At 46.2% G+C, this 27,999-nt stretch overlaps 1 protein-coding gene across 3 annotated transcripts in view; it reads left to right on the top strand.

The window, feature by feature from the left end:
• RNGTT (RNA guanylyltransferase and 5'-phosphatase) overlaps positions 1–27,999 on the top strand; it is a 1,800,355-nt gene that overhangs the window by 151,152 nt on the left and 1,621,204 nt on the right. For all 3 annotated transcript variants that reach the window (XM_078648288.1, XM_078648286.1, XM_078648287.1), the window contains one exon: positions 21,981–22,069. In XM_078648288.1, coding sequence (XP_078504414.1) covers positions 21,981–22,069 — 89 coding nt within the window. The remainder of the gene's footprint in view (positions 1–21,980; positions 22,070–27,999) is intronic.

Here is a 27,999-nt window from a genome sequence, read left to right on the forward strand (position 1 = left end):
TTTCATATAAGTGCATTGATTTATCTTCTGCAGGTGTTCATATCACTGAAACCTGGCAGGCATTCAAGCATGACTGCATATTTATAGGTTAAACAAATGTGGAAATATACAATTTTCATCTTTATTTTTGCATCACACATCCGAATTACAAAAAAAGTTATTTCATAATTCCTGATCGACTTGAACTATTCATTTACAAGCTGTTCATATGTTGTTTTAGAGAACAAAAACGGACATTTTACTGCCTTTTGTTTCACAATTATTGTCAGCTCACTTGACAAAAAGCATTAACTGTAATGTCAATGTCAAACATTCTTGTATGGCGCACATCTTACCGTGAGCTCTCATGGCGTTAGCAACAAAAGGACAGTAGAACAGACAGCAGTCCGAGACTAATTGAGCTTACTGAGGAAAAAGACAGGTTTCCAGTTTTTTTCGGAAAAATTTGTGATCAGCTAGGGACGAAGTATATGCAGGTAATTCATTCCATAGCATAGGGGCAAGGTATGAAAAGGAACGGCCCCCGTTACGAGAGGTTCGAATACGAGGCTGAGCAAGGTATGATTTAGTACCGGACCTTAGTGATCTTTCTGGTATATACCGTTGGAGGTTTTTTTAGGTAATATGGGCCAGCATCATACATTACCCTGTGTGCAAGACTTAAGATTTTAAAATGGCCTCTTTGCCGGACGGGGAGCCAGTGAAGGGTCTGAAGATTAGGAATGGAGGGAGATCTCCGGGGAAGATTAAAGGACGAGTCTGGCTGCGGTATTCCGAAGAATCTGAAGCTTGGAAAGCAGGTATTCGTTAAGAGCCGTGAACAGAGCGTTTCCGGAATCAAGACGGCTGATGACAAGACCCTGCACCAACGGTTTCCTTGCTTCAATGGGTAGCCATTGAAGCATAAGAAAAAGAAAAGTAAACACTATTTTCCAGGAACACATGAGCAACAATTAGTAAAAAGACAACTGACATTTGTCCTTGAGCAGTTGGCAAATGTGTCAAGATAAAACAAGGTTTAAAGGCCTCTTAATTGCTCATTCACTTGCTGAAGGAACAGAACACCTGTTTCTTCCACCTTAAGTTTACTCACCAGCAGGGTCGAGTAAGTGCTAAAAATAGCTCAACCTGCTAAAATTTCACTCACAATTGCAAGTTGGTGAGTGGATTTTTCGAGGCCTGCTTAGAGGTGACTTATTTAATAAAAGGGGAATTTAAGGCTTGGCAAGCAGTTTTATATGTCAAGTCATCATGACAGTGCAAACTGCACACACAGACTCCGCAGAGGCAGGCCTGAGACATGGTTTAAAGTGCTACTTTTGTGGGTCATGCAATCAGTGCTGCAGGGCCACTGGTTGCATTTAATTTACTGGCCCTGGGCATAATTAGTGCACTGTACTAGGGACGTATAGGTAAATTAAACATGACAAACATGTGGATGTATCAATTAAACCATGTTTAGAGGAAAGAGCACGTGCACGTTAGCACTGGATAGTAGTGGTGAAGAGCTCAGAATCCTAAAGCCAACAAAAAGAATTCCGCAATAGAGGAGGAGGTGACCCTTCAGAGAGGGCCATTTTCCAACACCGCTGCCGTCTTGCATCTGCTGAGGTGGTACGTGACCCCGTCGAGCTCCCAGAGCAGGCCTTCCTGGAGACTAAGTCCATGTCCCCAGCTTCATTTGTTGTTAGCCACCCCCACCACTAGCACCGTCACCCCACCCCCTGATTTAATGATATCTACAAGTTGTGTTCGGAATCAGACCTAAACAAAACTGCTTTCCATACCAATTATGATTGTTATTGGTTCTATTTACAAAGGTTTGAAAAGGAGTCTAAACTTTCTCAACATGTTCATATTACAAAACTATATCATGAACCACTGCAGATCGTTTCTCCACAGAGTTAATATGCAGTGGATGTGTAAAACTTTTTCCTGTGCTGTAGTCATCTGGCTGCAGGCAACTTAAATGTCACTGGTTGACTCACTCGCAACATTAGAAGGTATTCCCCTTCATTATCAGTAAAGTCAAGTAGCATCATAAGCGTATTCAGTGTGATGTTTACTCTGTTTGTCATGAATGAGTTTCATATTAGTCTAAAAATCTTCGGCCGATGGGCAGAACCACCACATGTGTTTGCACATTTCCATCTGACTGCATCCTCTCCAGCACCTATCTGATCCACCATGCATGGTCTTGAAACTGCCAGGGAGTCCTGTACCAGAGCATTATTATCTTCTAAACATTTTTATATCTCATTGCTATGGAAGTGTTGGCCATTCTCATCGAATTAATTGACCATATATGTTTGGGAATCAATATGTCCTTGGCCTCTTCCCATTTTTGTCTATACAAGTGGGGCTTAGTAGAGACTGTTGGCCAAAATATTGTGTATAGTAATCTTCACTTCCTTTTATACTCATCCTAAATTTTTCTTCTGTAAAATGTAAGTCTCTAAAACCTTTCTCCTCGATCTCCGGGGTCAACGCCTAATGTCTTAACAGGGGTAGACTGCATTACTCACTGAGTTTTAAATTAACGAGGCTGACACAAGACTCCTGCTCTCTACCTGTCCATTTTTCATACATATGTCCTCAAACCAACTTACCGTCTCTTCTTCTGCTAAATTGTTATCTAATAAAACGGGTCAGGGAAATGTCAGGCAAGCCTTTCTTTCGAGAAATCAAATGGTATTGGTCTAATAGTATAGATGTTGTGTTGAAGGGGTGTTCCGTTTGTTTTCAATGTTTTTGAGGTGTCTCCAGAGAGCGTGGCAGAGGGGGGTGTTTGAATATACTTGGTCTCTAGGAACCTGTGTTTTTTTGTGTTTGGATCTGACCACTCTAGGGCTAGAGTGGTCTCTGCAAGTCATAAAAAATATTCTATATATAGGAAACATTAGCTTCCATTTGCTACCATCTTGTATTTTGTTGATATGTCCACTCTTGCTCTTTTAATATTCCACAGGAATGTTTCTAGCTTCTGTTTTTTTAAAGGTGCTTTTGGTACACAAAAAAAGGAGTATTTGTGCCACATAGGGTAAATAGGTAAGAAAGTTCATTTTCTGGTTGGCAGTTCTCCTGAAACAGAATGCCTCGAGGTGGCCCACATGGAAAGATCTTTAAAGTGCACATCTAAGAGGCCTGGGATTTTAGATACAGAATTTGTTTGGTACTCTTGAGCAGATTATTTCCCATGTACTGGCCTTAAATCCGAAGCAAAACCTGGGCGACTGATTGATCTTTAACCCCTTCGCTGCTAGGCCTTTTCCCCCTCCTGTGCTAAGGCTTTTTTTGGTGTTTTGGGGTAGTGCGCGCTTAGGCCCTTGTAACTTTTTGACCACATAAGGGATCCGCGCCAAATTTGCGTCCTTTTCTTCCAACATCATGGGGATTCTAAAGGCGCCCAGGGTTTGTGGATTCCCTTGGAGGGGTCCCAGAAATTAACCAAAATATAGTGTTTTTTTTGTTTTTTTCAGAAAAATGGGAAAAACGGGCTGCAAATGAAAGCCTCTGGCTTTTTCCCTGAATATGGTATCAAAAAAGGGTTTGTGGGGCTGAATTCTCCATTTTCTCAGCTTTTAGGGAATGACAGTGTTTTGTCAGAGAACCGAAATTTTTCACTCAGTTTTGGCATTTTTCTGGGACATAGCCTATTTTTGCTATTTTTAGAGCTTTCCACCTCCTTCCAGTTAATGGTAGAAATGAGTTTGAAAGCAATAATGGATCCTGGAAAGCTTTACATTTCCGAAAAATAGACAAAATTCTGAATTCAGAAAGGGGTCATTTGTCTAAATCCATGAAGGGTTCGTTATAGAAACTAACAGTTAGATATTGGAATATTTGAAAATTTGTTGAAAACAACGGCCTTTTGTCTCAACGTTTTCACCTATAACTTTCTCTAATTTTGACAGCTCTTGGAAAGCAATATACCGTTACATCCGTTAGACCTTCCTGGTTGTGGGGATATATGGGACTTGTAGTTTCACCAAGAACCCGAAGAACCCAGATCCAAAAACTGAGCAGCAACTTGCAATGGTATTTTTTCATTTACTGGGTATAGTGCACTTTGTCTTGGAAAATGTACACATGGAATAATCTGCATGAAAGACACCTATGTATGTATGAATTGGGTACAAATTATAGAGTTCAGAAACAGTATATAATTGCACATTTTCAAAGTTGGGAATACTCATACTAGCATGAGAATTATTGGTCATTTTTCATAAAGTTTTTTTTTCTACACAATATCTTTCATTCAAAGGGAGAAATGCAAGAAAGCTCAATTGGTAATAACAGTTGATTTACAAATCTGAATTACCCCAAGTGTCCCGATAAAAACGGTACCTCACTTGTGTGGGTCGGCCTTGTGCCTGCGACAGGAAACGGCGCAAAATGCAACGTGGTCACACCTAAATTTTGCAGTTACAAATTGACCCTTTTTTGGCAAAGTGCCTACCTGTAGTTTTTGCACCCTAGTTCTTCCGGCACCTAGGGAAACCTAGCAAACCTATACATTTTTGAAAAGTAGACACCCAGGGGAATTCAGGATGGGATGACTCGACTGCCTACCACCAGGTTTTGTTACCCAGAATCCCTTGCAAAGCTCAGATTTTGAAAAAAAAAACACATTTTCCTCACATTTCTGTGGTGGAAAGTTCTGGAATCTGCGTGGATCAACAAATTTCCACCCACCCAGCGTGCCCCCAGGTCTCCCGAAAAAAATGGTACCTCACTTGTGTGGGTCGGCCTTGTGCCTACCACGGGAAACGGCACAAAATGCAACGTGGTCGCTCCTCAATTTCCCAGTGAAATCTTAAGCTCTTTGGACAAAGAGACTACCTTTTGTTTTTGAGCCGTAGCTCAACCAGCACCTAGGGAAACCTAGCAAACCTATACATTTTTGAAAACTAGACACCCAGGGCAATTCAGGATGGGGTTACTCGTCTGCCTACCCCCAGGTTTTGTTACCCAGAATCCCTTGCAAACATAAATATTTGACCAAAAAAACACATTTTCCTCACATTTCTGTGGTGGAAAGTTCTGGAATCTGCGTGGATCAACAATTTTGCACCCACCCAGCGTGCCCCTAGGTCTCCCGAAAAAAATGGTACCTCACTTGCGTGGGTAGGCATAGTGGCTGCGACATGAAACCGCGCAAAACGCAGCATGGTCGCATCTCAATTTCCCAGTGAAATTTAGCACGATTCGGACAAAAAGACTACCTTTTGTTTATGCGCCGTAGCTCTGCCAGCACCTAGGGAAACCTAGCAACCCTATACATTTTTGAAAACTAGACAACCAGGGCAATTCAGGATGGGGTGACTCGTCTGCCTACCCCCAGGTTTTGTTACCCAGAATCCCTTTCAAACAAAAAAATTTGACCAAAAAAACACATTTTCCTCACATTTCTGTGGGGGAAAGTTCTGGAATCTGCGTGGATCAACAAATTTCTACCCACCCAGCGTGCCCCCAGGTCTCCCGAAAAAAATGGTACCCCACTTGCGTGGGTAGGCATAGTGGCTGCGACATGAAACAGCGCAAAACGCAGCATGGTCGCACCTCAATTTCCCAGTGAAATTTAGCATGATTCAGACAAAAAGACTACCTTTTGTTTTTGCGCCGTAGCTCTGCCAGCACCTAGGGAAACCTAGCAAACCTATACATTTCTGAAAACTAGACACCCAGGGCAATTCAGGATGGGGTGACTCGTCTGCCTACCCCCAGGTTTTGTTACCCAGAATCCCTTTCAAACAAAACAATTTAACCAAAAAAACACATTTTCCTCACATTTCTGTGGTGGAAAGTTCTGGAATCTGCGTGGATCAACAAATTTCCATCCACCCAGTGTGCCCCCAGGTCTCCCGAAAAAAATGGTACCTCACTTGCGTGGGTAGGCATAGTGGCTGCGACATGAAACAGCGTAAAACGCAGCATGGTCGCACCTCAATTTCCCAGTGAAATTTTGCACGATTCGGACAAAAAGACTACCTTTTGTTTTTGCGCCGTAGCTCTGCCAGCACCTAGGGAAACCTAGCAAACCTATACATTTCTGAAAACTAGACACCCAGGGCAATTCAGGATGGGGTGACTCGTCTGCCTACCCCCAGGTTTTGTTACCCAGAATCCCTTTCAAACAAAAAAATTTGACCAAAAAAACACATTTTCCTCACATTTCTGTGGGGGAAAGTTCTGGAATCTGCGTGGATCAACAAATTTCCATCCACCCAGTGTGCCCCCAGGTCTCCCGAAAAAAATGGTACCTCACTTGCGTGGGTAGGCATAGTGGCTGCGACATGAAACAGCGCAAAACGCAGCATGGTCGCACCTCAATTTCCCAGTGAAATTTTGCACGATTCGGACAAAAAGACTACCTTTTGTTTTTGCGCCGTAGCTCTGCCAGCACCTAGGGAAACCTAGCAAACCTATACATTTCTGAAAACTAGACACCCAGGGCAATTCAGGATGGGGTGACTCGTCTGCCTACCCCCAGGTTTTGTTACCCAGAATCCCTTTCAAACAAAAAAATTTGACCAAAAAAACACATTTTCCTCACATTTCTGTGGTGGAAAGTTCTGGAATCTGCGTGGATCATCAAATTTCCATGCACCCAGTGTGCCCCCAGGTCTCCCGAAAAAAATGGTACCTCACTTGCGTGGGTAGGCATAGTGGCTGCGACATGAAACAGCGCAAAACGCAGCATGGTCGCACCTCAATTTCCCAGTGAAATTTAGCACGATTCGGACAAAAAGACTACCTTTTGTTTTTACGCCGTAGCTCTGCCAGCACCTAGGGAAACCTAGCAAACCTATACATTTCTGAAAACTAGACACCCAGGGCAATTCAGGATGGGGTGACTCGTCTGCCTACCCCCAGGTTTTGTTACCCAGAATCCCTTTCAAACAAAAAAATTTGACCAAAAAAACACATTTTCCTCACATTTCTGTGGTGGAAAGTTCTGGAATCTGCGTGGATCAACAAATTTCCATCCATCCAGTGTGCCCCCAGGTCTCCCGAAAAAAATGGTACCTCACTTGCGTGGGTAGGCATAGTGGCTGCGACATGACACAGCGCAAAACGCAGCATGATCGCACCTCAATTTCCCAGTGAAATTTAGCACGATTCAGACAAAAAGACTACCTTTTGTTTTTGCGCCGTAGCTCTGCCAGCACCTAGGGAAAACTAGCAAACCTATACATTTCTGAAAACTAGACACCCAGGGCAATTCAGGATGGGGTGACTCGTCTGCCTACCCCTAGGTTTTGTTACCCAGAATCCCTTACAAACATAAAAATTTGACCAAAAAAACACATTTTCCTCACATTTCTGTGGTGGAAAGTTCTGGAATCTGCGTGGATCAACAAATTTCCACCCACCCAGCGTGCCCCCAGGTCTCCCGAAAAAAATGGTACCTCACTTGCGTGGGTAGGCATAGTGGCTGCGACATGAAACCGCGCAAAACGCAGCATGGTCGCACCTCAATTTCCCAGTGAAATTTAGCACGATTCGGACAAAAAGACTACCTTTTGTTTTTACGCCATAGCTCTGCCAGCACCTAGGGAAAACTAGCAAACCTATACATTTCTGAAAACTAGACACCCAGGGCAATTCAGGATGGGGTGACTCGTCTGCCTACCCCCAGGTTTTGTTACCCAGAATCCCTTACAAACATAAAAATTTGACCAAAAAAACAAATTTTCCTCACATTTCTGTGGTGGAAAGTTCTGGAATCTGCGTGGATCAACAAATTTCCACCCACCCAGCGTGCCCCCAGGTCTCCCGAAAAAAATGATACCTCACTTGCGTGGGTAGGCATAGTGGCTGCGACATGAAACAGCGCAAAACGCAGCATGGTCGCACCTCAATTTCCCAGTGAAATTTTGCACAATTCTGACAAAAAGACTACCTTTTGTTTTTGCGCCGTAGCTCTGCCAGCACCTAGGGAAAACTAGCAAACCTATACATTTCTGAAAACTAGACACCCAGGGCAATTCAGGATGGGGTGACTCGTCTGCCTACCCCCAGGTTTTGTTACCCAGAATCCCTTACAAACATAAAAATGTGACCAAAAAAACACATTTTCCTCACATTTCTGTGGTGGAAAGTTCTGGAATCTGCGTGGATCAACAAATTTCCACCCACCCAGCGTGCCCCCAGGTCTCCCGAAAAAAATGGTACCTCACTTGCGTGGGTAGGCATAGTGGCTGCGACATGAAACAGCGCAAAACGCAGCATGGTCGCACCTCAATTTCCCAGTGAAATTTTGCACGATTCTGACAAAAAGACTACCTTTTGTTTTTGCGCCGTAGCTCTGCCAGCACCTAGGGAAAACTAGCAAACCTATACATTTCTGAAAACTAGACACCCAGGGCAATTCAGGATGGGGTGACTCGTCTGCCTACCCCCAGGTTTTGTTACCCAGAATCCCTTACAAACATAAAAATGTGACCAAAAAAACACATTTTCCTCACATTTCTGTGGTGGAAAGTTCTGGAATCTGCGTGGATCAACAAATTTCCACCCACCCAGCGTGCCCCCAGGTCTCCCGAAAAAAATGGTACCTCACTTGCGTGGGTAGGCATAGTGGCTGCGACATGAAACAGCGCAAAACGCAGCATGGTCGCACCTCAATTTCCCAGTGAAATTTTGCACGATTCGGACAAAAAGACTACCTTTTGTTTTTGCGCCGTAGCTCTGCCAGCACCTAGGGAAAACTAGCAAACCTATACATTTCTGAAAACTAGACACCCAGGGCAATTCAGGATGGGGTGACTCGTCTGCCTACCCCCAGGTTTTGTTACCCAGAATCCCTTACAAACATAAAAATGTGACCAAAAAAACACATTTTCCTCACATTTCTGTGGTGGAAAGTTCTGGAATCTGCGTGGATCAACAAATTTCCACCCACCCAGCGTGCCCCCAGGTCTCCCGAAAAAAATGGTACCTCACTTGCGTGGGTAGGCATAGTGGCTGCGACATGAAACAGCGCAAAACGCAGCATGGTCGCACCTCAATTTCCCAGTGAAATTTTGCACGATTCGGACAAAAAGACTACCTTTTGTTTTTGCGCCGTAGCTCTGCCAGCACCTAAGGAAACCTAGCAAACCTATACATTTTTGAAAACTAGACACCCAGGGGAATTCAGGATGGGGTGACTCGTCTGCCTACCCCCAGGTTTTGTTACCCAGAATCCCTTGAAAACATAAATATTTGACCAAAAAAACACATTTTCCTCACATTTCTGTGGTGGAAAGTTCTGGAATCTGCGTGGATCAACAAATTTCCACCCACCCAGCGTGCCCCCAGGTCTCCCGAAAAAAATGGTACCTCACTTGCGTGGGTAGGCATAGTGGCTGCGACATGAAACAGCGCAAAACGCAGCATGGTCGCACCTCAATTTCCCAGTGAAATTTTGCACGATTCTGACAAAAAGACTACCTTTTGTTTTTGCGCCGTAGCTCTGCCACCACCTAGGGAAAACTAGCAAACCTATACATTTCTGAAAACTAGACACCCAGGGCAATTCAGGATGGGGTGACTCGTCTGCCTACCCCCAGGTTTTGTTACCCAGAATCCCTTACAAACATAAAAATGTGACCAAAAAAACACATTTTCCTCACATTTCTGTGGTGGAAAGTTCTGGAATCTGCGTGGATCAACAAATTTCCACCCACCCAGCGTGCCCCCAGGTCTCCCGAAAAAAACGGTACCTCACTTGCGTGGGTAGACATAGTGGCTGAAACAGGAAACGGTTCAAATCGTACGGTGGTGAATTAACATTACCTTATTGCAAAACTACCTTGATTTTGGGGGGGGGATCTGAATTTGTGGCCCGGGGCTCGGTGGTATTCTTTGCAAAGTAGCAAACCTAAACAGTTCTGAAAACTAGACACCCGGGGGAGTCCAGGGAGGTATGGCATGCATGGGTCCCCCAATGTTTTCCTACCCAGAACTCTCTGCAAACCTTAAAATTAGGTAAAAATTGCACTTTTCCAAACTTTTTGGCGTGGGATCGCCGTGCCGGCAAAAAAGTCGTACCACCCTGCGTTCCCCTTGTTCTCCCGAGTAAAAGGATACCTCACTTGTGTGGGTGCCCCAAAGTAGAACACCCCAAAAATGAATTTTGAAAATGGTAGTTTTTACTCACATTTACGTTTTACAAATTAAGCACCCCAGCCTAAGTCACTTGCCTTTGGCCCACCCACACAAGTGAGGTATCATTTTACTCGGGAGAACAAGGGAAACGCTGGGTGGTAGGACATTTGTTCCGGCAGCGAGATCCCACCCAAAAAAGTATGGAAAAGTTGGTTTTTGGACCAAAATTTCAGGTTTGCAGGGGTTTCTGGGTAGGAAAACATTGGGGGACCCACGCATGCCATACCACCCTGGACTCCCCCGGGTGTCTAGTTCTCAGAACTGTTTGGGTTTGGTAGTTTCCAAAGATGCCTGCCAAGCCCCGGGCCAAAAGCTCAGGTGACCCCCTCAAAAAATAAGATTATTTGGCTAAAGGTAATGTTTTCGTCTCCACAGTATGAATTGGGCCTTTTCCTAAAGCAGCCGCTATGCCTACCCACGCAAGTGAGGTACCATTTTTATCGGGAGACCTTGGGGAACGCTGGGTGGGAGGTAATTTGTGTGAGCCCAGTGATGCCACGCTTTCCCACACTAAAACGTGTGAAAAAAAAAGATTTTTTCCAAGCAAAAAATGAGGTTTGCAAGGGATTCTGGGTAAAGGAACGTTGGAGGATCCACGCAAGCCATACCTCCTTGGAAGCCCCCGGGTGTCTACTTTTCAGAAATGTGTGGGTTTGGTAGGTTTCCCTAGATGGCTGTCTCGCACGGGGCCAAAAACCCGGGTAACCCCTCTTGCAAAAGCTGGTGGACATGAATTCTCCAGCTTTTGCAAGAGGGGTTACCTGGGTTTCTGGCCCCGTGCGAGACAGCCATCTAGGGAAACCTACCAAACCCACACATTTCTGAAAAGTAGACACCCGGGGGAGTCCAGGGAGGTATGGCATGCGTGGGTCCCCCAATGTTTTCCTACCCAGAACTCCTTGAAAACATAAAAAAGTGACCAAAAAAACACATTTTCCTCACATTTCTGTGGTGGAAAGTTCTGGAATCTGCGTGGATCAACAAATTTCCACCCACCCAGCGTGCCCCCAGGTCTCCCGAAAAAAACGGTACCTCACTTGCGTGGGTAGACATAGTGGCTGCAACAGGAAACGGTTCAAATCGTACGGTGGTGAATTTACATTACCTTATTGCAAAACTACCTTGATTTTGGGGGGGGGGGATCTGAATTTGTGGCCCGGGGCTCGGTGGTATTCTTTGCAAAGTAGCAAACCCAAACAGTTCTGAAAACTAGACACCCGGGGGAGTCCAGGGAGGTATGGCATGCATGGGTCCCCCAATGTTTTCGTACCCAGAACTCTCTGCAAACCTTAAAATTAGGTAAAAATTGCACTTTTCCAAACTTTTTGGCGTGGGATCGCCGTGCCGGCAAAAAAGTCGTACCACCCTGCGTTCCCCTTGTTCTCCCGAGTAAAAGGATACCTCACTTGTGTGGGTGCCCCAAAGTAGAACACCCCAAAAATGAATTTTGAAAAAGGTAGTTTTTACTCATATTTACGTTTTACAAATTAAGCACCCCAGCCTAAGTCACTTGCCTTTGGCCCACCCACACAAGTGAGGTATCATTTTACTCGGGAGAACAAGGGAAACGCTGGGTGGTAGGACATTTGTTCCGGCAGCGAGATCCCACCCAAAAAAGTATGGAAAAGTTGGTTTTTGGACCAAAATTTCAGGTTTGCAGGGGTTTCTGGGTAGGAAAACATTGGGGGACCCACGCATGCCATACCACCCTGGACTCCCCCGGGTGTCTAGTTCTCAGAACTGTTTGGGTTTGGTAGTTTCCAAAGATGCCTGCCAAGCCCCGGGCCAAAAGCTCAGGTGACCCCCTCAAAAAATAAGATTATTTGGCTAAAGGTAATGTTTTTGTCTCCACAGTATGAATTGGGCCTTTTCCTAAAGCAGCCGCTATGCCTACCCACGCAAGTGAGGTACCATTTTTATCGGGAGACCTTGGGGAACGCTGGGTGGGAGGTAATTTGTGTGAGCCCAGTGATGCCACGCTTTCCCACACTAAAACGTGTGAAAAAAAATGATTATTTCCAAGCAAAAAATGAGGTTTGCAAGGGATTCTGGGTAAAGGAACGTTGGAGGATCCACGCAAGCCATACCTCCTTGGAAGCCCCCAGGTGTCTACTTTTCAGAAATGTGTGGGTTTGGTAGGTTTCCCTAGATGGCTGTCTCGCACGGGGCCAAAAACCCGGGTAACCCCTCTTGCAAAAGCTGGTGGACATGAATTCTCCAGCTTTTGCAAGAGGGGTTACCTGGGTTTCTGGCCCCGTGCGAGACAGCCATCTAGGGAAACCTACCAAACCCACACATTTCTGAAAAGTAGACACCCGGGGGAGTCCAGGGAGGTATGGCATGCGTGGGTCCCCCAATGTTTTCCTACCCAGAACTCCTTGCAAACCTTAATTAGGTAAAAATAGCACTTTTACAAAAATTTTGCCGTGGGATCGCCGTGCCGGCAAAAATGTCCTACCACCCAGCGTTCCCCTTGTTCTCCCGAGTAAAAGGGTACCTCACCTTAACAGAGTTACTCAAAAGACAAACATTCAAGCACGGCTATCTATTCCTCAAAGACACACACATACAGGTTGGATTTGGCACGAGGGCGAGTGATGGTTCAGTATATAAAATTTTATTAACAAGATATTTCAAAAAAATGAAATGCTCTATCAATAAATAAATGCATAAAAACCGAACTAATGACTCGCAACTCGTGAGCTTGAAAGCCACGACAAGGCACCAACCGTTTTACAGGCCATTCACGCACCTTTCATACCTGATACAAACAAGACCACTGACACCATCTGGAATAAAAGCAACACATTACAACAATCACAATAAGGGACAAGGTACACCCTAATGCAGAAAGAGAAAAAAAACAATTATTACTGCACACCCATCTAATCCGCAAGCACACACACATACTGGTTGGATTTGGCACGAGGGTGAGTGATGATTCAGTACACACAATTGTATACGCAAGTAATTTCACAAAAATGAAATACACTGTGTATAATTGCAAGTATGATAAACTGAACCACTGACTCACAGCTCGTGAGCTGTAAAGCCACGTCAAGGCACCAACCTCTTTACAGGCCATTCATACACCTTTCGTACGTGTGACACATTCAAAACATTCACACCGCCAGCCGCGGACCCATCACATTTCAACACTCACACCAGCAAACAGCGCCATTCAAGGGCCCATCACTTTCACACGCCCACATTTCTGACACTGGAACTACACAAATTGATGGACTGCGTGGAGTGTCACTCAACAAGCAGTGTGTGCAGTGACCAACAGAAAGTAACTACTCACACACCGCCAGCCGAGCGCCAGTCCACCCACACCACCAGCCAAGCACCAGACCATGCACACCGCCAGCCAAACACTCAGCGCACACCACCAGCCAAGCGCCTCTCCACGCACACCGCCAGCCAAGCACCACTCCGTGCACAGACAGCTAAACACCGCTCCACGCACACCCTCCAGCCAAGTACCACTCCGCAAACACCACCAGCCAAGCGCCACTCCACACACACTGCCAGCCAAGCACCATTCCACACACACTGCCAGCAAAGCACCATTCCACACACACTGCCAGCCAAGCACCACTCCACACACACCGCCAGCCAAGCAGCACTCCACACACACCGCCAGCCAAGCACCACTCCACACACACCGCCAGCCAAGCACCACTCCACACACACCGCCAGCCAAGCACCACTCCACACACACCGCCAGCCAAGCACCAGTCCACACACACCGCCAGCCAAGCACCACTCCACACACACCATCAGCCAAACACCACTCCATGCACAGACAGCCAAGTACCACTCCACGAACACCACCAGCCAAGCGCCACTCCACACACACCGCCAGCAAAGCACCACTCCGTGCACAGACAGCCAAGCACCACTCCACACACACCGCCAGCCAAGCACCACTCCACACACACCGCCAGCCAAGCACCACTCCACACACACCGCCAGCCAAGCGCAACTCCACACACACCGCCAGCCAAGCACCAGCCGGCACACACCACAAACACATTTAGAATTCTTTTTTTGAAAATGACACTAAACAAATGGAGATACCTACAAATCAGGTAACACAAATTCTTAAAATAAAAACTTTGCACTAATGCCAATCCTTGAAACAAACTAAAAATGTTTTACAGAATGCAGACCAAGCAATTCACTTTACAGCTCAATCAAACTCCCAATAGTTCTTTTGCGTGTGGTACGATTTAAAACAAGCTGACATACACAATGCAGGCTTAGAAGGACAGTCAGGACAGTATATACGAGACTCCTTCCGCACGCCTCTTCGCCAACAGACTCTGCATCTTCTAGTCGGAAAGTCTCTAGCAGTAGTGGAAGGAATAGATTCAGGAAAGTGGCGATCTTGCAATCTAGCCACTTCCTCCACCACTCCAAATCTAGGAACACTTGCCTGCTGCACAAGTACAAGGCTGCCTATTATAGACTCCTGAAACTTAAGAAAAGTCATCTTCGTCCCAGGACAAGACTTCTGGTACACAACGAAAGCATTAAATGATGCCAAGTGGAACAGATGGATAGCCAACTTCTTGTACCAAACGTAAGCCTTTCGAAGAGCAGCATAAGGTTCCAACCTCTGATCTACTCTGTCAACACCACCCATGAACTTATTGTAAGCTACAATGCACACAGGTTTGCGCACTTCAGCACCCTGACCCCAAACAGGCACAGGTACAGTACTTTCATCGTGGATAGTAGTCAGCATGTACACATCTCTCTTGTCTGAATACTTCACAGCTAAAAGCTCCCCACATCGCAATGCCGTAGACTGTCCCCGCACAAGCCTTTTGCAAACAAGTTCCTTTGGGAAACCTTTACGGTTACTGCGCATTGTGCCACAAGCAACAGTGCCCACTTTGGCCAACTCCTTGAACAACTGCACACCAGTGTAGAAGTTATCTACATATAAATGATGGCCTTTGTTAAATAATCCTCTACCTAGTTCCCACACAATTTTCTCAGTTACTCCAAAAGTAGAAGGACAACCGGGAGGGTTAATGCGGGACTCCTTACCAGTGTACACCCTGAAATTGTAGACATATCCAGTCTCACTGTCACACAGCATATACAGTTTGATTCCATAGCGTGACCTCTTACTAGGAATGTATTGCCTAAAAACCAAGCGGCCCTTGAACAACACCAAAGACTCATCCACTGCAATTTCTTTACCAGGGACAAAAATCTCAGAAAAACGATCAACAAAGTGATCAAGGACAGGCCGAATTTTAAACAAACGGTCACAATCAGGGTGATCGCGTGACAACGCTAAACTATTATCAGCAAAATGCATCATCCGAAGAAGAAGCGTATACCGATCACGACTTATGACTGCTGGAAATACAGCTGTTACCATCAAGGGACTAGTGGACCAATATGAAGTAATTGATGACTTCCTTATCAAGCCCATCAAAAAAGTTAATCCCAGAAACTTCTTCATCTCTTCAACATTGGTGGGAGTCCACCGGATTGCTCTACAATAGGGCTTAAGGCTGGCACTGTTGGCCCTCAAATATTGTTCTGCATATAAATTGGTTTGCTCAACAATCTTTTGCAAAAACACATCGTCAAAAAACAACTGAAAAAAATTAATTGGCAGAAAATTCTCTGTATTCACTCTACACCCAGGAACACCAGTGAACTCTGGCAATGCCGGCTGCACCAAGCCAGGGGGAACCCAGAGGCCATCCCTATCAACGGGGGGAGCAGCCACCCCAGCCTGCAGCACCGAAACATCTTGCTGCTGTTCTCCAACGGGAAGCCTAACAGCCACAGATACTTCTGGCTGCACAACACCAACAGAAGACGTAGCATCCCCAGAGGGCTCTTCCTGCACTACACCAACGGGAAGCCCAGCAGCCTGAGATGCTTCTTGCTGCACTACACCACCGGGAAACCCAGCAGGCCCAGATGCCTCTTGCCGCTCTACACCAATGGGAAGCCTAACAGCCCCAGATGCCTCTTGCTGCACTACACGAGCAGGAAGACGAAAAGCACCAGATGCCCCTTTGCGCACCACAGCAATGTGAAGCCTTTTGGGTGCAGGCTCCAGCCCACATGCCTCTTGCCGACGTAAAAAGAAAGGAAACCTTGCGGCCCTAGGCAGCAGCACAGGTGCCTCTTGGCCCACTACCGGCAACACAATGTCCTCCTGTACCATAGGCCCTTCATCAGCACTAGAAGAAGAGTCATCATCCGATGATGATGATTCCATGCGAAGAGAAAACTCACTGCCTGAATCTTCTGCCACTTCCTGGGAGTCCGAATCGGACTCAGACTCTGAACCATGGTCCGAGGAAGACTCAAAAAGCAAACCAAGAACCTGCTGAGCAGTAATCCTGCGACTAGCCATTATCCTTACAAAGCAAGAAGACTGCACACACAAGTGAACAACAACCTACACTGTGCAAAGTAAGAAGTAAACAAGGTAAGGCTTTCACTAAAAGATAAATACAATCCAAAACAATTTCACTCTTACAAAATATAGCTACACTCACCAGCACCTACTCTGTTGAGACACAGCGAAAAGAAATGAAATCCCACTAGAAAGAAAAAAAGAAATGACATTAGAAAACAAAGTGCACATCAAACACTAATCCTGAAAAAAAAAACACAGAGCCACACAAACTGCTAGAGGTACAACCTTTTTCAAAAAGACAAACATCAAGGAGAAGTAGTACAAAATACATTCACTTACCAAGCACAAGCAACTACACAAGCTGCAAACAGACACGCAACCTACAACAATCCAAACAGCAAAAGCCTGGAACAAGACAAAAATAGAGAAGAAAAAAAAATTACTACCACATTTCACAAACAATATAACAATTAAAAAAACAACACACAAATTTGCCCCCCAAATTAAAATTCGGCCAGATGGGCCATCAATTAGGGCTTAGACCAAATGAGATTAGATGAGTTTTAACATCAAGACACTGGATAATTTTTTGAATTTTTGTAAAGTGCCTGACCACTTTGGTGCCAGTCAGTCTTTTGCTACTACCAGTACCCATATCACACAGGGGCAGTAAGGACATTCATACACCTTTTGTACGTGTGACACATACAAAACATTCACACCGCCAGCCGCCCATCACTTTCACACGCCCACATATCTGACATAGCAACTACAGAAAATGATGGACTGCGTAGAGTGTCACTCAACTAGCAGTGTGTGTAGTGACCAACAGAAAGTAACTACTCACACACCGCCAGCAGAGTTCCAGTCCACCCACACCACCATCCAAGCACCAGACCATGCACACCGCCAGCCAAACCCCACTCAGCGCACACCGACAGCCAAGTACCACTCCACGCACACCATCCAGCCAAGTACCACTCCCCACACACCGCCAGCCAAACACCACTCCCCACACACCGCCAGCCAAACACCACTCCACACACACCGCCAGCCAAGCAGCACTCCGTGCACAGACAGCAAAGTAGCACTCCAGCACACCACCAGCCAAGCGCCACTCCACACACACCGCCAGCCAAGCAGCACTCCGTGCACAGACAGCAAAGTAGCACTCCACGCACACCACCAGCCAAGCGCCACTCCACACACACCGCCAGCCAAGCAGCACTCCGTGCACAGACAGCAAAGTAGCACTCCACGCACGCCACCAGCCAAGCGCCACTCAACACACACCTCCAGCCAAGCAGCACTCCACGCACACCACCAGCCAAGCGCCACTCAACACACACCTCCAGCCAAGCAGCACTCCGTGCACAGACAGCAAAGTAGCACTCCACGCACACCACCAGCCAAGCGCCACTCCACACACACCGCCAGCCAAGCAGCACTCCGTGCACAGACAGCAAAGTAGCACTCCACGCACACCACCAGCCAAGCGCCACTCCACACACACCGCCAGCCAAGCAGCACTCCGTGCACAGACAGCAAAGTAGCACTCCACGCACACTAACAGCCAAGCGCCACTCCACACACACCGCCAGCCAAGCACCACTCCGTGCACAGACAGCAAAGTAGCACTCCACGCACACCACCTGCCAGGCGCCACTCCACAAGCACCACCAGCCAAGCACCACTCACCGCCAGCCAAGCACCATCCAGCCAAGCGCCACTCCACACACACCGCCAGCCAAGCAGCACTCCGTGCACAGACAGCAAAGTAGCACTCCACGCACACCACCAGCCAAGCGCCACTCCACACACACCGCCAGCCAAGCAGCACTCCGTGCACAGACAGCAAAGTAGCACTCCACGCACACTAACAGCCAAGCGCCACTCCACACACACCGCCAGCAAAGCACCACTCCGTGCACAGACAGCAAAGTAGCACTCCACGCACACCACCTGCCAAGCGCCACTCCACAAGCACCACCAGCCAAGCACCACTCACCGCCAGCCAAGCACCATCCAGCCAAGCGCCACTCCACACACACCGCCAGCCAAGCGCCACTCCACACACACCGCCAGCCAAGCAGCACTCCGTGCACAGACAGCAAAGTAGCACTCCACGCACACCACCAGCCAAGCGCCACTCCACACACACCGCCAGCCAAGCAGCACTCCGTGCACAGACAGCAAAGTAGCACTCCACGCACACCACCAGCCAAGCGCCACTCCACACACACCGCCAGCCAAGCAGCACTCCGTGCACAGACAGCAAAGTAGCACTCCACGCACAACACCAGCCAAGCACCACTCCACACACACCACCAGCCAAGCAGCACTCCGTGCACAGACAGCAAAGTAGCACTCCACGCACACCACCAGCCAAGCGCCACTCCACACACACCACCAGCCAAGCAGCACTCCGTGCACAGACAGCAAAGTAGCACTCCACGCACACCACCAGCCAAGCGCCACTCCACACACACCGCCAGCCAAGCAGCACTCCGTGCACAGACAGCCAAGTACCACTCTACACACACCACCAGCCAAGCGCCACTCCACACACACCGCCAGCCAAGCACCACTCTGTGCATAGATAGCCAAGTACCCCTCCACGCACACCGCCAGCCAAACACCACTCCACACACACCGCCAGCCAAGCACCACTCTGTGCATAGATAGCCAAGTACCCCTCCACACACACCGCCAGCCAAGCAGCACTCCGTGCACAGACAGCCAAGTACCACTCCACACACACCGCCAGCCAAGCACCGCTCCACGCACACCATCCAGCCAAGTACCACTCCCCACACACACCACCAGCAAACATGCCCAAGGGGTCGCTTCCTAAAAACTTTGTGTTAGTGGGCATTTTCCGCCCCCCCTGGGGGCAAAACGGCAAAAAAAACAGGCCGATTTGCCCCCAGGGTGGACAGAAAAACAAAAACACAATCATGTCCACCTGGAAGCGACCCTTACCCAAGGGGTCGCTTCCCAAAACAAACACATTGCCCCAACAAAAATCCCTGGTTCTAGTGGGTAATTTCTGCCCCCCCTGGGGGCAAAACGGCCGAAAAACGGGCCGATTTCCCCCCAGGGGGGGCAGAAAAACGAAAACATACTCAGACCCCACCTGGAAGCGACCCTTGCCCAAGGGGTCGCTTCCTAAAAACTAAAATTACATCCCTGGTGTCTAGTGGGCATTTTCTGTCCCCCCTGGGGGCAAAACGGCAAAAAAAAACGGGCCGATTTGCCCCCAGGGGGGACAGAAAAACGTAAACAAAATAAATGGCCGCCATCTTTGTACAAATCTATATCCCTGGTGCTAGTGGGGAATTTCTGCCCCCCCTGGGGGCAAAACGGCCGAAAAAACGGGCCGATTTCCCCCCAGGGGGGGCAGAAAAACGAAAACATATTGCCAGCCAGCCTGGAAGTGACCCTTGCCCAAGGGGTCACTTCCTAAAAACTAAAAGTATATCCCTGGTGTCTAGTGGGGGCATTTCCGCCGCACAATCGCGACGCTGTGCGCGATCGTGAGGCAGAAATGCCCTGCAAAGAGACATCAGGGGAAAGGAAAATCTCTTTCCTCTCCCCTGATGCCTCTTCGCTGCCCCAAACCCCCGCCGGAGTCCCAAAACCTACCTTCTTCTGAAGCGCGCAGGAAGCAAATGGCTTCCCGAGCGCTGGGAATCCCTGATGATGTCAGCGCGCGCTGTGCGCGCTGACGTCATCAGGGATTACCAGGGGGGGGGGCGGGGGCGGCAGCGGAAGCTCTTCCACTGCCGCCCCCAGGAAAACAACGACGATCAGAGAGCCTCGGGGGGAGCGCCAGCGCTTCCCCCGAGGGTGGGGCTGATGACGAGCTGGCCTTGTCATCCGCGCAGGACAGGTAAGCGCGATGACGAGCCCAGCTCGTCATTAGCCCCGAAGGGGTTAAAGAACTATATTGACGTGCATCCCAGTGGATTTTATGTAACTGATCTTAAATCCAGATACTTTGGGAAAAACATAAAGCTAAGATAAGGTGAAAAGCAACAAAAAAGCCTGTCTGGTTCCAAAGGTCAGCCTGACCAGCGCTGTCAGTCAGGAATTAATCTTTATTTTAGTCTTAGGGCAAACAAAATAATAATTTCAATAATTCCAACCGGATCAAAAGCGAGGCTGTTTGAGGGAGAGAAGGACAATAACTAGTCTTTCATCCATTGACGTTGGCGCAAGTGTAACATATTGTGCCGCTTTCAATTTTTTAAACCCAGACTGATCTGAAGAGATAAAGAGCGGTGAAACCACATTTAATCTGGATACCAGAAAATTAGTGACAAGCTCTTTATGTCGCAATCTATTCCAGGTTTTAGCCCCAGCCTTGGCAGGTAAAATAAGTGACGTGTTTAATCTCTGTCCCCTATTGGGTACAGTGCCAGCGTCCTGGGAAAAAAAGCATACACATTATAAACAAAAAAAAATCCAAACTGATTTCATCAGATGTTTAAACCTATTATCCATTAACTATGCTACCAGCACTTTTTAAAATCCTAGAAAACCTTCTTTCCAATCATCTTGCGTGGTTTCAAATTAATGGTTTTCTACTTGCTCGGTCATTGTAAGGGAAACTTTTTGAGTGATCTTTTTCTGGAGGTTGGTGGAGCTCTCTTTAAACTCACACCTTCTCACCAACATCAGATTAGAGATATCTCTGATATCGGTGATTGCGTCTCTCGAAACTGGAGCTGATCGGCTTTATATGCGGCATTGACAAAACATGGACTAAGCACATCCGGTGGTAACTTGTTTTTTTTCCCTTTAAAGTGGAAAATGTGTGATTCAACATGCATTACTTCAGTTGTTTTCCTTATAGTCCACATTATCTGTCATAAGTGGCATCCTTAGCTGGTAGAGAATGGTCAGTTGGCTGCCTGCAGTATTAAAATGAACCAAGTGTGTTTCACCTTTCCATAAAACAAGCATTGACAAAGCTAGTAGGTCTCGATCTTTGCCTTTGTCAATGTTGTTTTGCATCTGCAAATAAAAAAATGTAGTATTTATAGCCGATGCTTCGAAAAATAAAATAATAAAAGTAAGAGCGAAATGATGGTATCTGCGGTATAACTTGGAATAAAGCCAAACAGTTATAAACCTATTGAAATTCAAAAGTCCCCAAGTCATCAACGTACTGCAATTCCCACCTAAGATTGACCACACTTAAAAACTGCAAGCATTGAACTGAAGTGTATGTATCCAAATTGAGGAATTTTGACAATTATGAGACTTAAATCTTAAAGGGTGCGGATGGGGACAGGTGGGTAGCGTTTGTTTATGGATTAACGACTTTAGTATCACTAACCTGCATGAAAAGTATTAAGCCTATAAGTGCTTTTGGTTTTCACATGTTGCTGCTTGTTACTGTTCCCCTTTTTTCCAGGCATGGAGAGTGCCCCACACCTGAGAACACAGATACATTCATCCGGCTATGTGAAAAATTCATGGAGAAGAATACTGAAGAACTGATTGGTAAGGGTCAAATATTTTCTCCTAATGGTTTTTCTACATTGTGGTCTGTTCCTTCAGAATGTCAATTGTCCTAGTTCAAACATGCAGTATTACATTGCGCTCTCGCTGTATCAAATCCTCAATCTTTTTTTTTTGTTCAGGATCTGAATAGTTTGCCGCTTGTTATTAAAAAAAGTACTTTAGAAAGAACAGAGCCAACCGTGCTCCATTAGTTTCCTGCAGGTGGTTCAGAGGTATATGATATTGAAATGCAGGGAAAAGCCAATCCATTTAATTCTTTTTAGTCATATTTTGCTGAGCCCTACCTGCATCAGCTTTGTTGGTGACAAATAGAGCCCCAGCCTGAGCAAAGCTTCAACATGAGGACACAGATACTGCAGTTCCAGACAGCAATGACTTCATCGAGCCTTTCCCGGAGAAGTAGCCTTGAGACGGCCCAATCCTCAGCATTAAAAAAGCAAAAACTGATAAGAGTAGCAGCACCTAATTCCACTGGAGAAAATGCACCATCTGCAGGAGGCGTCACGGCAGCTGCTTTAATATCATGTATACATACGATTGTGTGTCTGCCTGCCATTAGCAGGGTTACCAGTAGGAGCATCCATCATAGCATGCAACCCATGCAGCACACCCACCTGGAAGGCAATACCCCACTCCAAGTGTTGACATGTATTTACTGGGTGTTAGCTACATGCTCATGTTATCGGTGGTTTGCTTCAAAGAGTGTTTTAAGCTGAATAGCAACCTGTCTACAGCAGCAGCATGAGGCGGTAAGAGACCACATCACCATCAGCAATAGCACTGCGGCAGAAGTTGGAGGAGGGAACAATTCGCAGCACCAGTGCATGGCCAAAATTAGTTAATTTAGCTCCACTAAAGTAAAAACGTCTCAAGAAGATGGTTGAGTTGTGATGCTGTTGCAGCGACGAGATATTCCGTATCTTTGTGGAAATTAGGCCTTGCTTTTTTTTGTCATAGACTCCTGAAAGAGGAGAAAGGATCTCCAGGGCTGGCAGCAGATTATGCAGCAGTCCGACATCTCCTCAGAAGAGGACCAGTAAAAATGGCAGACTGGAGCCATTGAAGAAAATAAGTTGCAATTCTAAGTGCAGGGGATGCAAATGCTCACTTCATGATCCCTAGTAGTACTGCATATGTGGTACATATGGATACTTTCATTGTGTACTTTTAGCCCCACTTTATTACAGGGGTACCAGAGGCGAGCAAAATCTATGGTATATGCATGACCTTTGAGGAGCCAGTTACATCCCCCTAAAACAAACGTCCTCAATCGCATTATACTGAAATATCCCCCGCTCACGTGTTCAACACCACCACCACCCCCAAGCACTTTTCACAGGGTGTCATCGACGGCGCTGAGGCCTTTCAGTGGCGGGTGGGAACACTGGGTCAGAGAAACAAGAATATGTAGTGAAGTTTACTTGTGAATCTAACCTGTTTTTGTGACAGCAGTCCTCAGTGACTAAAGCCACCCACACTTAAATAAGGGTGTGAGGCATACCCAGGTAGACAGAGGCACTCTAACAAAGCTCCCACATAATTCTTGCCAGGAAGCCTGGCAGTGGCAAAGCATAGACACGGAAGTTAAGGGTTGACGCAGTTAACCCTCACATGTAGGGTGAGTTTGGAACGCAATTCAAAGGCTGCTTAAATGCAAAAATGTTAACCAAGGATTGTGACAGAAAGACATACATTTGTAGGTATACCTGATAGACTAATTGGCTGCACGGTCATTGTTGAGGTGTGTACGTCTGGGACTCATTTTCCGACAGGATAGAGCTCTGCTTGTTAACCCCTTCCTCCGCCCCTTCCGTCTTTCTTTTTTCCAGAAAGTAATGTTTCCATTCGCACTTATTATCCTGTCATAAATCCTCCTCGGACGAGTTTCTGACGCCATTAATTGCTTCGGCGCCCCGGTTGCGGCGGATATGACAGCCGAGCTCTGCTAATAGAGTAACTGCTCGTTCGAGATCAGCGGTCGGCATAGACGGCCCCGCCGTCCTGAGGAGGCGACGGCGGAACAGGCTTCGCGGAGCCGAGGGTTTTATCGTTAAATGTCATCGTCTGTACTGGGTTATTACCTCATGACAGGCGGCGGGGAGAGGATGCCGACGACTTGGAGGAGTTTATTTCATGCGGCGCGCGCGGAGCAGGAGGCGCGCGCGCTCACCGTGGAGGGCTCGCTACGCTCGACGCTTGGGACCTACCATGGCAGGCCCCCCTCACTGCGCCGTTGCGCAGTCGCAGCAGGAGCGGTCCGGGCGGGAGGACTGGTTATCATGCAAAGCTGGCTTTTTCCTAGTGAATCACTCCAGGGCCGGCTCTAGGCTCACGGAGGCCCTGAGCAGGGAGTGTAGGTAGGGGGCCCGAGGCCGCCAAATCCCTGCCAGGGGCCGCCACGCAAATATGTATCTAAGTAAGGATATATATTGGCGTGGCGGCCCCTGGGGTTTGGCGGCCCTGTGCAGGTGCACAGCTTGCACATGCCTTAGGCCGGCCCTGATCACTCGGACCCCTTCAAATCTGTGAAATAGTTTTTTTGGGTGCTGCCAGGGTTTTAAGTGGGATGAAAAAAAAAACCAGGGGGCTCTTCCAAAGGAGGGTAGCCGATGAAATTAAGGGCGTGGCTTAAACACTTTTAAGCTTAAAATCTGTGCTTACTTAGCACAGTATTTTGCTGCATCTGTCATTGCATCCATATATATATATATAATAGAGTAGCATTACACCTACAACAAGCCAGAACTATTGGCTTTGCCAGTGGTTGTTAGTTGCATAAGATAAATAAACACCAACTGTGCCTTTGTTGTATATAATATTAAAAATGTCTTGGTTCTTGTTGAGAGATGGCGCGTAAGGGCTAGAGCTGAGCTTCTGCTCAGCATCCTATAATTCAAATTAAAAAATGAATGCTTCCTTGTGTAATGTAACTGGTGCTCGTGTACAGACTATGAAAGAGCTGTAACGAGTCGCTTTGAAGTTACATCAAAAGCAGTGAAAGGCGGTATTGCTGCACAGTTAAGATTTTGTTTCACTGAGCGTGAGGGCAACAATGGAGAGCCCGTCTCAGACCCGCCTCACTTAAGTCCTGGGTGCTGCAGTGTTATTTAACAACTGGATGGCTTTTTGATTTTATACAATTCTTGTTGTCATAACCCATTTTTTTGCCTGTTTGTGGGATACCTGTTGTGGTGTGCCCCATAGGGGTAAATACCCCTACGTAGAAATATTAATCACTAACTAAGTAAACCAGTGGTTAACAAATTACCAGAACTTTCCCTGGGCATTATTATTGTGTACTCCGAGTATTAATTACTTTAATATACGCTTAGGGACCTCTGTTCCTAGTTAGACACAATGCTTTGGTTACATTCAAAACTTGCCCGCCTCACGCCCATTAAAGCTAGGTGGGTTGCAAGCGTTTTTTGTTCTAATAAGTGGCTCATGGTTCTAAAAAGTTTGGGAAGTGCTGCCAGGAAAATTGTGAACACCTCAATTTCACAATCTTTGTGGGTATTTACAAGATTTTGCGAAGCAGAGTTACACCCTGGATACTGTTGGAGATTTACTCCTTTCAGTGGCTGGAATACATCCATGTCCAGGGAGGTAACGGAGCGAATGCAATATTCCTGGGGTTGTTAGAGACTGGAGAAACATTTTGACTCGAAAGTAGCAAGAAAGAAGAAGGTCAGCAAGTGCAGATCTACTTTTCTTAATCATATTTACCTATGCTTTATTGTACATTCTGTGCTTTAATGCGCGTTAATGAGCTTTGAATGTCTGTAAATTGGCAAAATGCATAAATTACTGCAAAAGTATGAGTAAACGTATGACATTTATGGTTTTCTGTAACAATCTGTTTCTAAGGGTTTATCAGAGCATAGGGGCCCATGCGTGCATTCCAGCTTCTACACTGCCTATACAGGCACTATGAATCTACTGTTGCATACCTTGTATGAATAGCAGTTATGTCCGTACAGTTTCTACTTAACCTACGCTTACCTTTGTGCTTGCCTTGTGAGAGGGACCTGATCTTCTGCTGGAACAAAAAGCAATGTGGGCTGGGCAGAAGTCCAGCTTTTATGGCTCTGGGTGATCATGCAAACAGCTCTTTTAAGAGTTTGGTATTTCACTACAGATTGGAAGTGGGGGCGGGGCTGCGCTTCCTTTCTGCGGTAGTGTGACATTGACGGTGTCTTTCGTATTGGGCAATAGTACTATCTAATCAAGTATACGTCATTCTCTCAGGCAGCATAAGGTTTCTTAGGTGGTGTCCCCTTTGAACTTGTGTAACTTGAAAGTGAGTAGTGATGGAAAGGATGTGGGGCCGAGTTTTTTTTGCGTGTAGGAAACTGAACTAATTGGCAGTTATGAAAGAATGATTGTTAGCAGCTATTGCTGATTTTTTATGGTCGACCATTTCTTTGTAATACAAAAACATTGGATCATTGTCGTAAATTTATGGCCACTATATTGCAATCTTAATCCTTAAAATTCAAATGACAGCATTTTGTAGCTTTATGATTTGTCGCTGAAGCTGGGTGAGTAGTTAATACCAACTGGGATCTTTGAAATATGCTGCTTCTTTAGATTGCACTACTCCGGGTACGACCTGTGGTCAAAGTGGGCAGGATCTGAGGGTCTCGACATGCCCTTCCTTTTTTTAATGTAAGAAAAACAGTTCTCCTACTTTTTAGGTCCAAGCTTACCAAACAGCAGAGAAGTCTGGTTTTTGCTAACAGCATATTGGGAACATAACATAAGCTTCCCTGCGAATGCATTCTGCCTGTTGCTCACAATAGGCGTTGTGGTTTGTAACTCACATTTGCTTGCTTTTGATTTGCTGGCGTTATTTGTTTTAGGCTTTCCAGCTGGAATTCATCCCTTTCCTTGCTCAAACCTTATTTACTGTATTCTTTCACTAGTAATGAGTATCTGTTAACAGGTCAAGTCAAGTTTAACTTTATTCGGTTAGATTAAAACCATCAAAGTGCATAACACAGGACATTATAATACAATCAATTCATTATTACATAAGTTGTTAATCCAAATCTCATAGTACTGCACAATTTGTAAAAACCATCATATACGACAACACAATATGTCCTAAATGAATAAATACATAATAATACATCTACTGTTATCAAAAATATCTATTTACACGATATACTATTAAAAAAACACTTAATATTAAATAAATAACTTCATTTAAAACATGATCCCATCTATGATACCATGAGCCTATTCGTACACCTGATAGCGCCTGTTATGTAGCTGGCAACCCCAAAGCACACTACGGGCAATGGCAACATTTGTAAGTATGCTAGCGCTGGTCTGACTTTCTCAAAATGTTGACCTTTTAGGAGGGGGATAATACATTTCCTACGTAGCGAGACGTAGAACTCACAGAAAAATATCATATGAAGAATATTTTGTTCTGAGAAGTTGTCACAAGGACAGGGTCTTAACGAACCTTCTTTAAAAAACCCTTTCGGGAAGGCCAGTAGCCAGGGAACCATGTTATGCTTAAATCTAACTAAGACAAACAAGTGATAAGGCCTATTTATAAATGTTAGATATGGTTGCAACTGACTACCTATACTCAATGTGACAAAACTTCTCACTGTGGATTTAACTAATTCCCATTCCTCCCTGAACAGCATAGATCTATCCAAAAACTGCAGCTTCAAGGCTCTAATCGCTGGTTTGCCCAGAGCTCTTGGGCTCAAGAATAGCTCAGGACAGCCGCGAGAAGCCATTTGAGACTTGATATAACAAACCCAAGGTATGTCTAGGCCCTTGTCTAGCGAAATGCTGTCTTGTATGATCAGCTGGTTTAGATTGGGCGACGGTTGAGCCCAGATTCTCAGCCAGCACATTATAGGTGCAACCACGATCTCATCTGAGAT

The sequence above is a fragment of the Lissotriton helveticus genome, chromosome 6 (assembly GCF_964261635.1).
Source record: "Lissotriton helveticus chromosome 6, aLisHel1.1, whole genome shotgun sequence".
Lineage (NCBI taxonomy): Eukaryota > Metazoa > Chordata > Amphibia > Caudata > Salamandridae > Lissotriton > Lissotriton helveticus.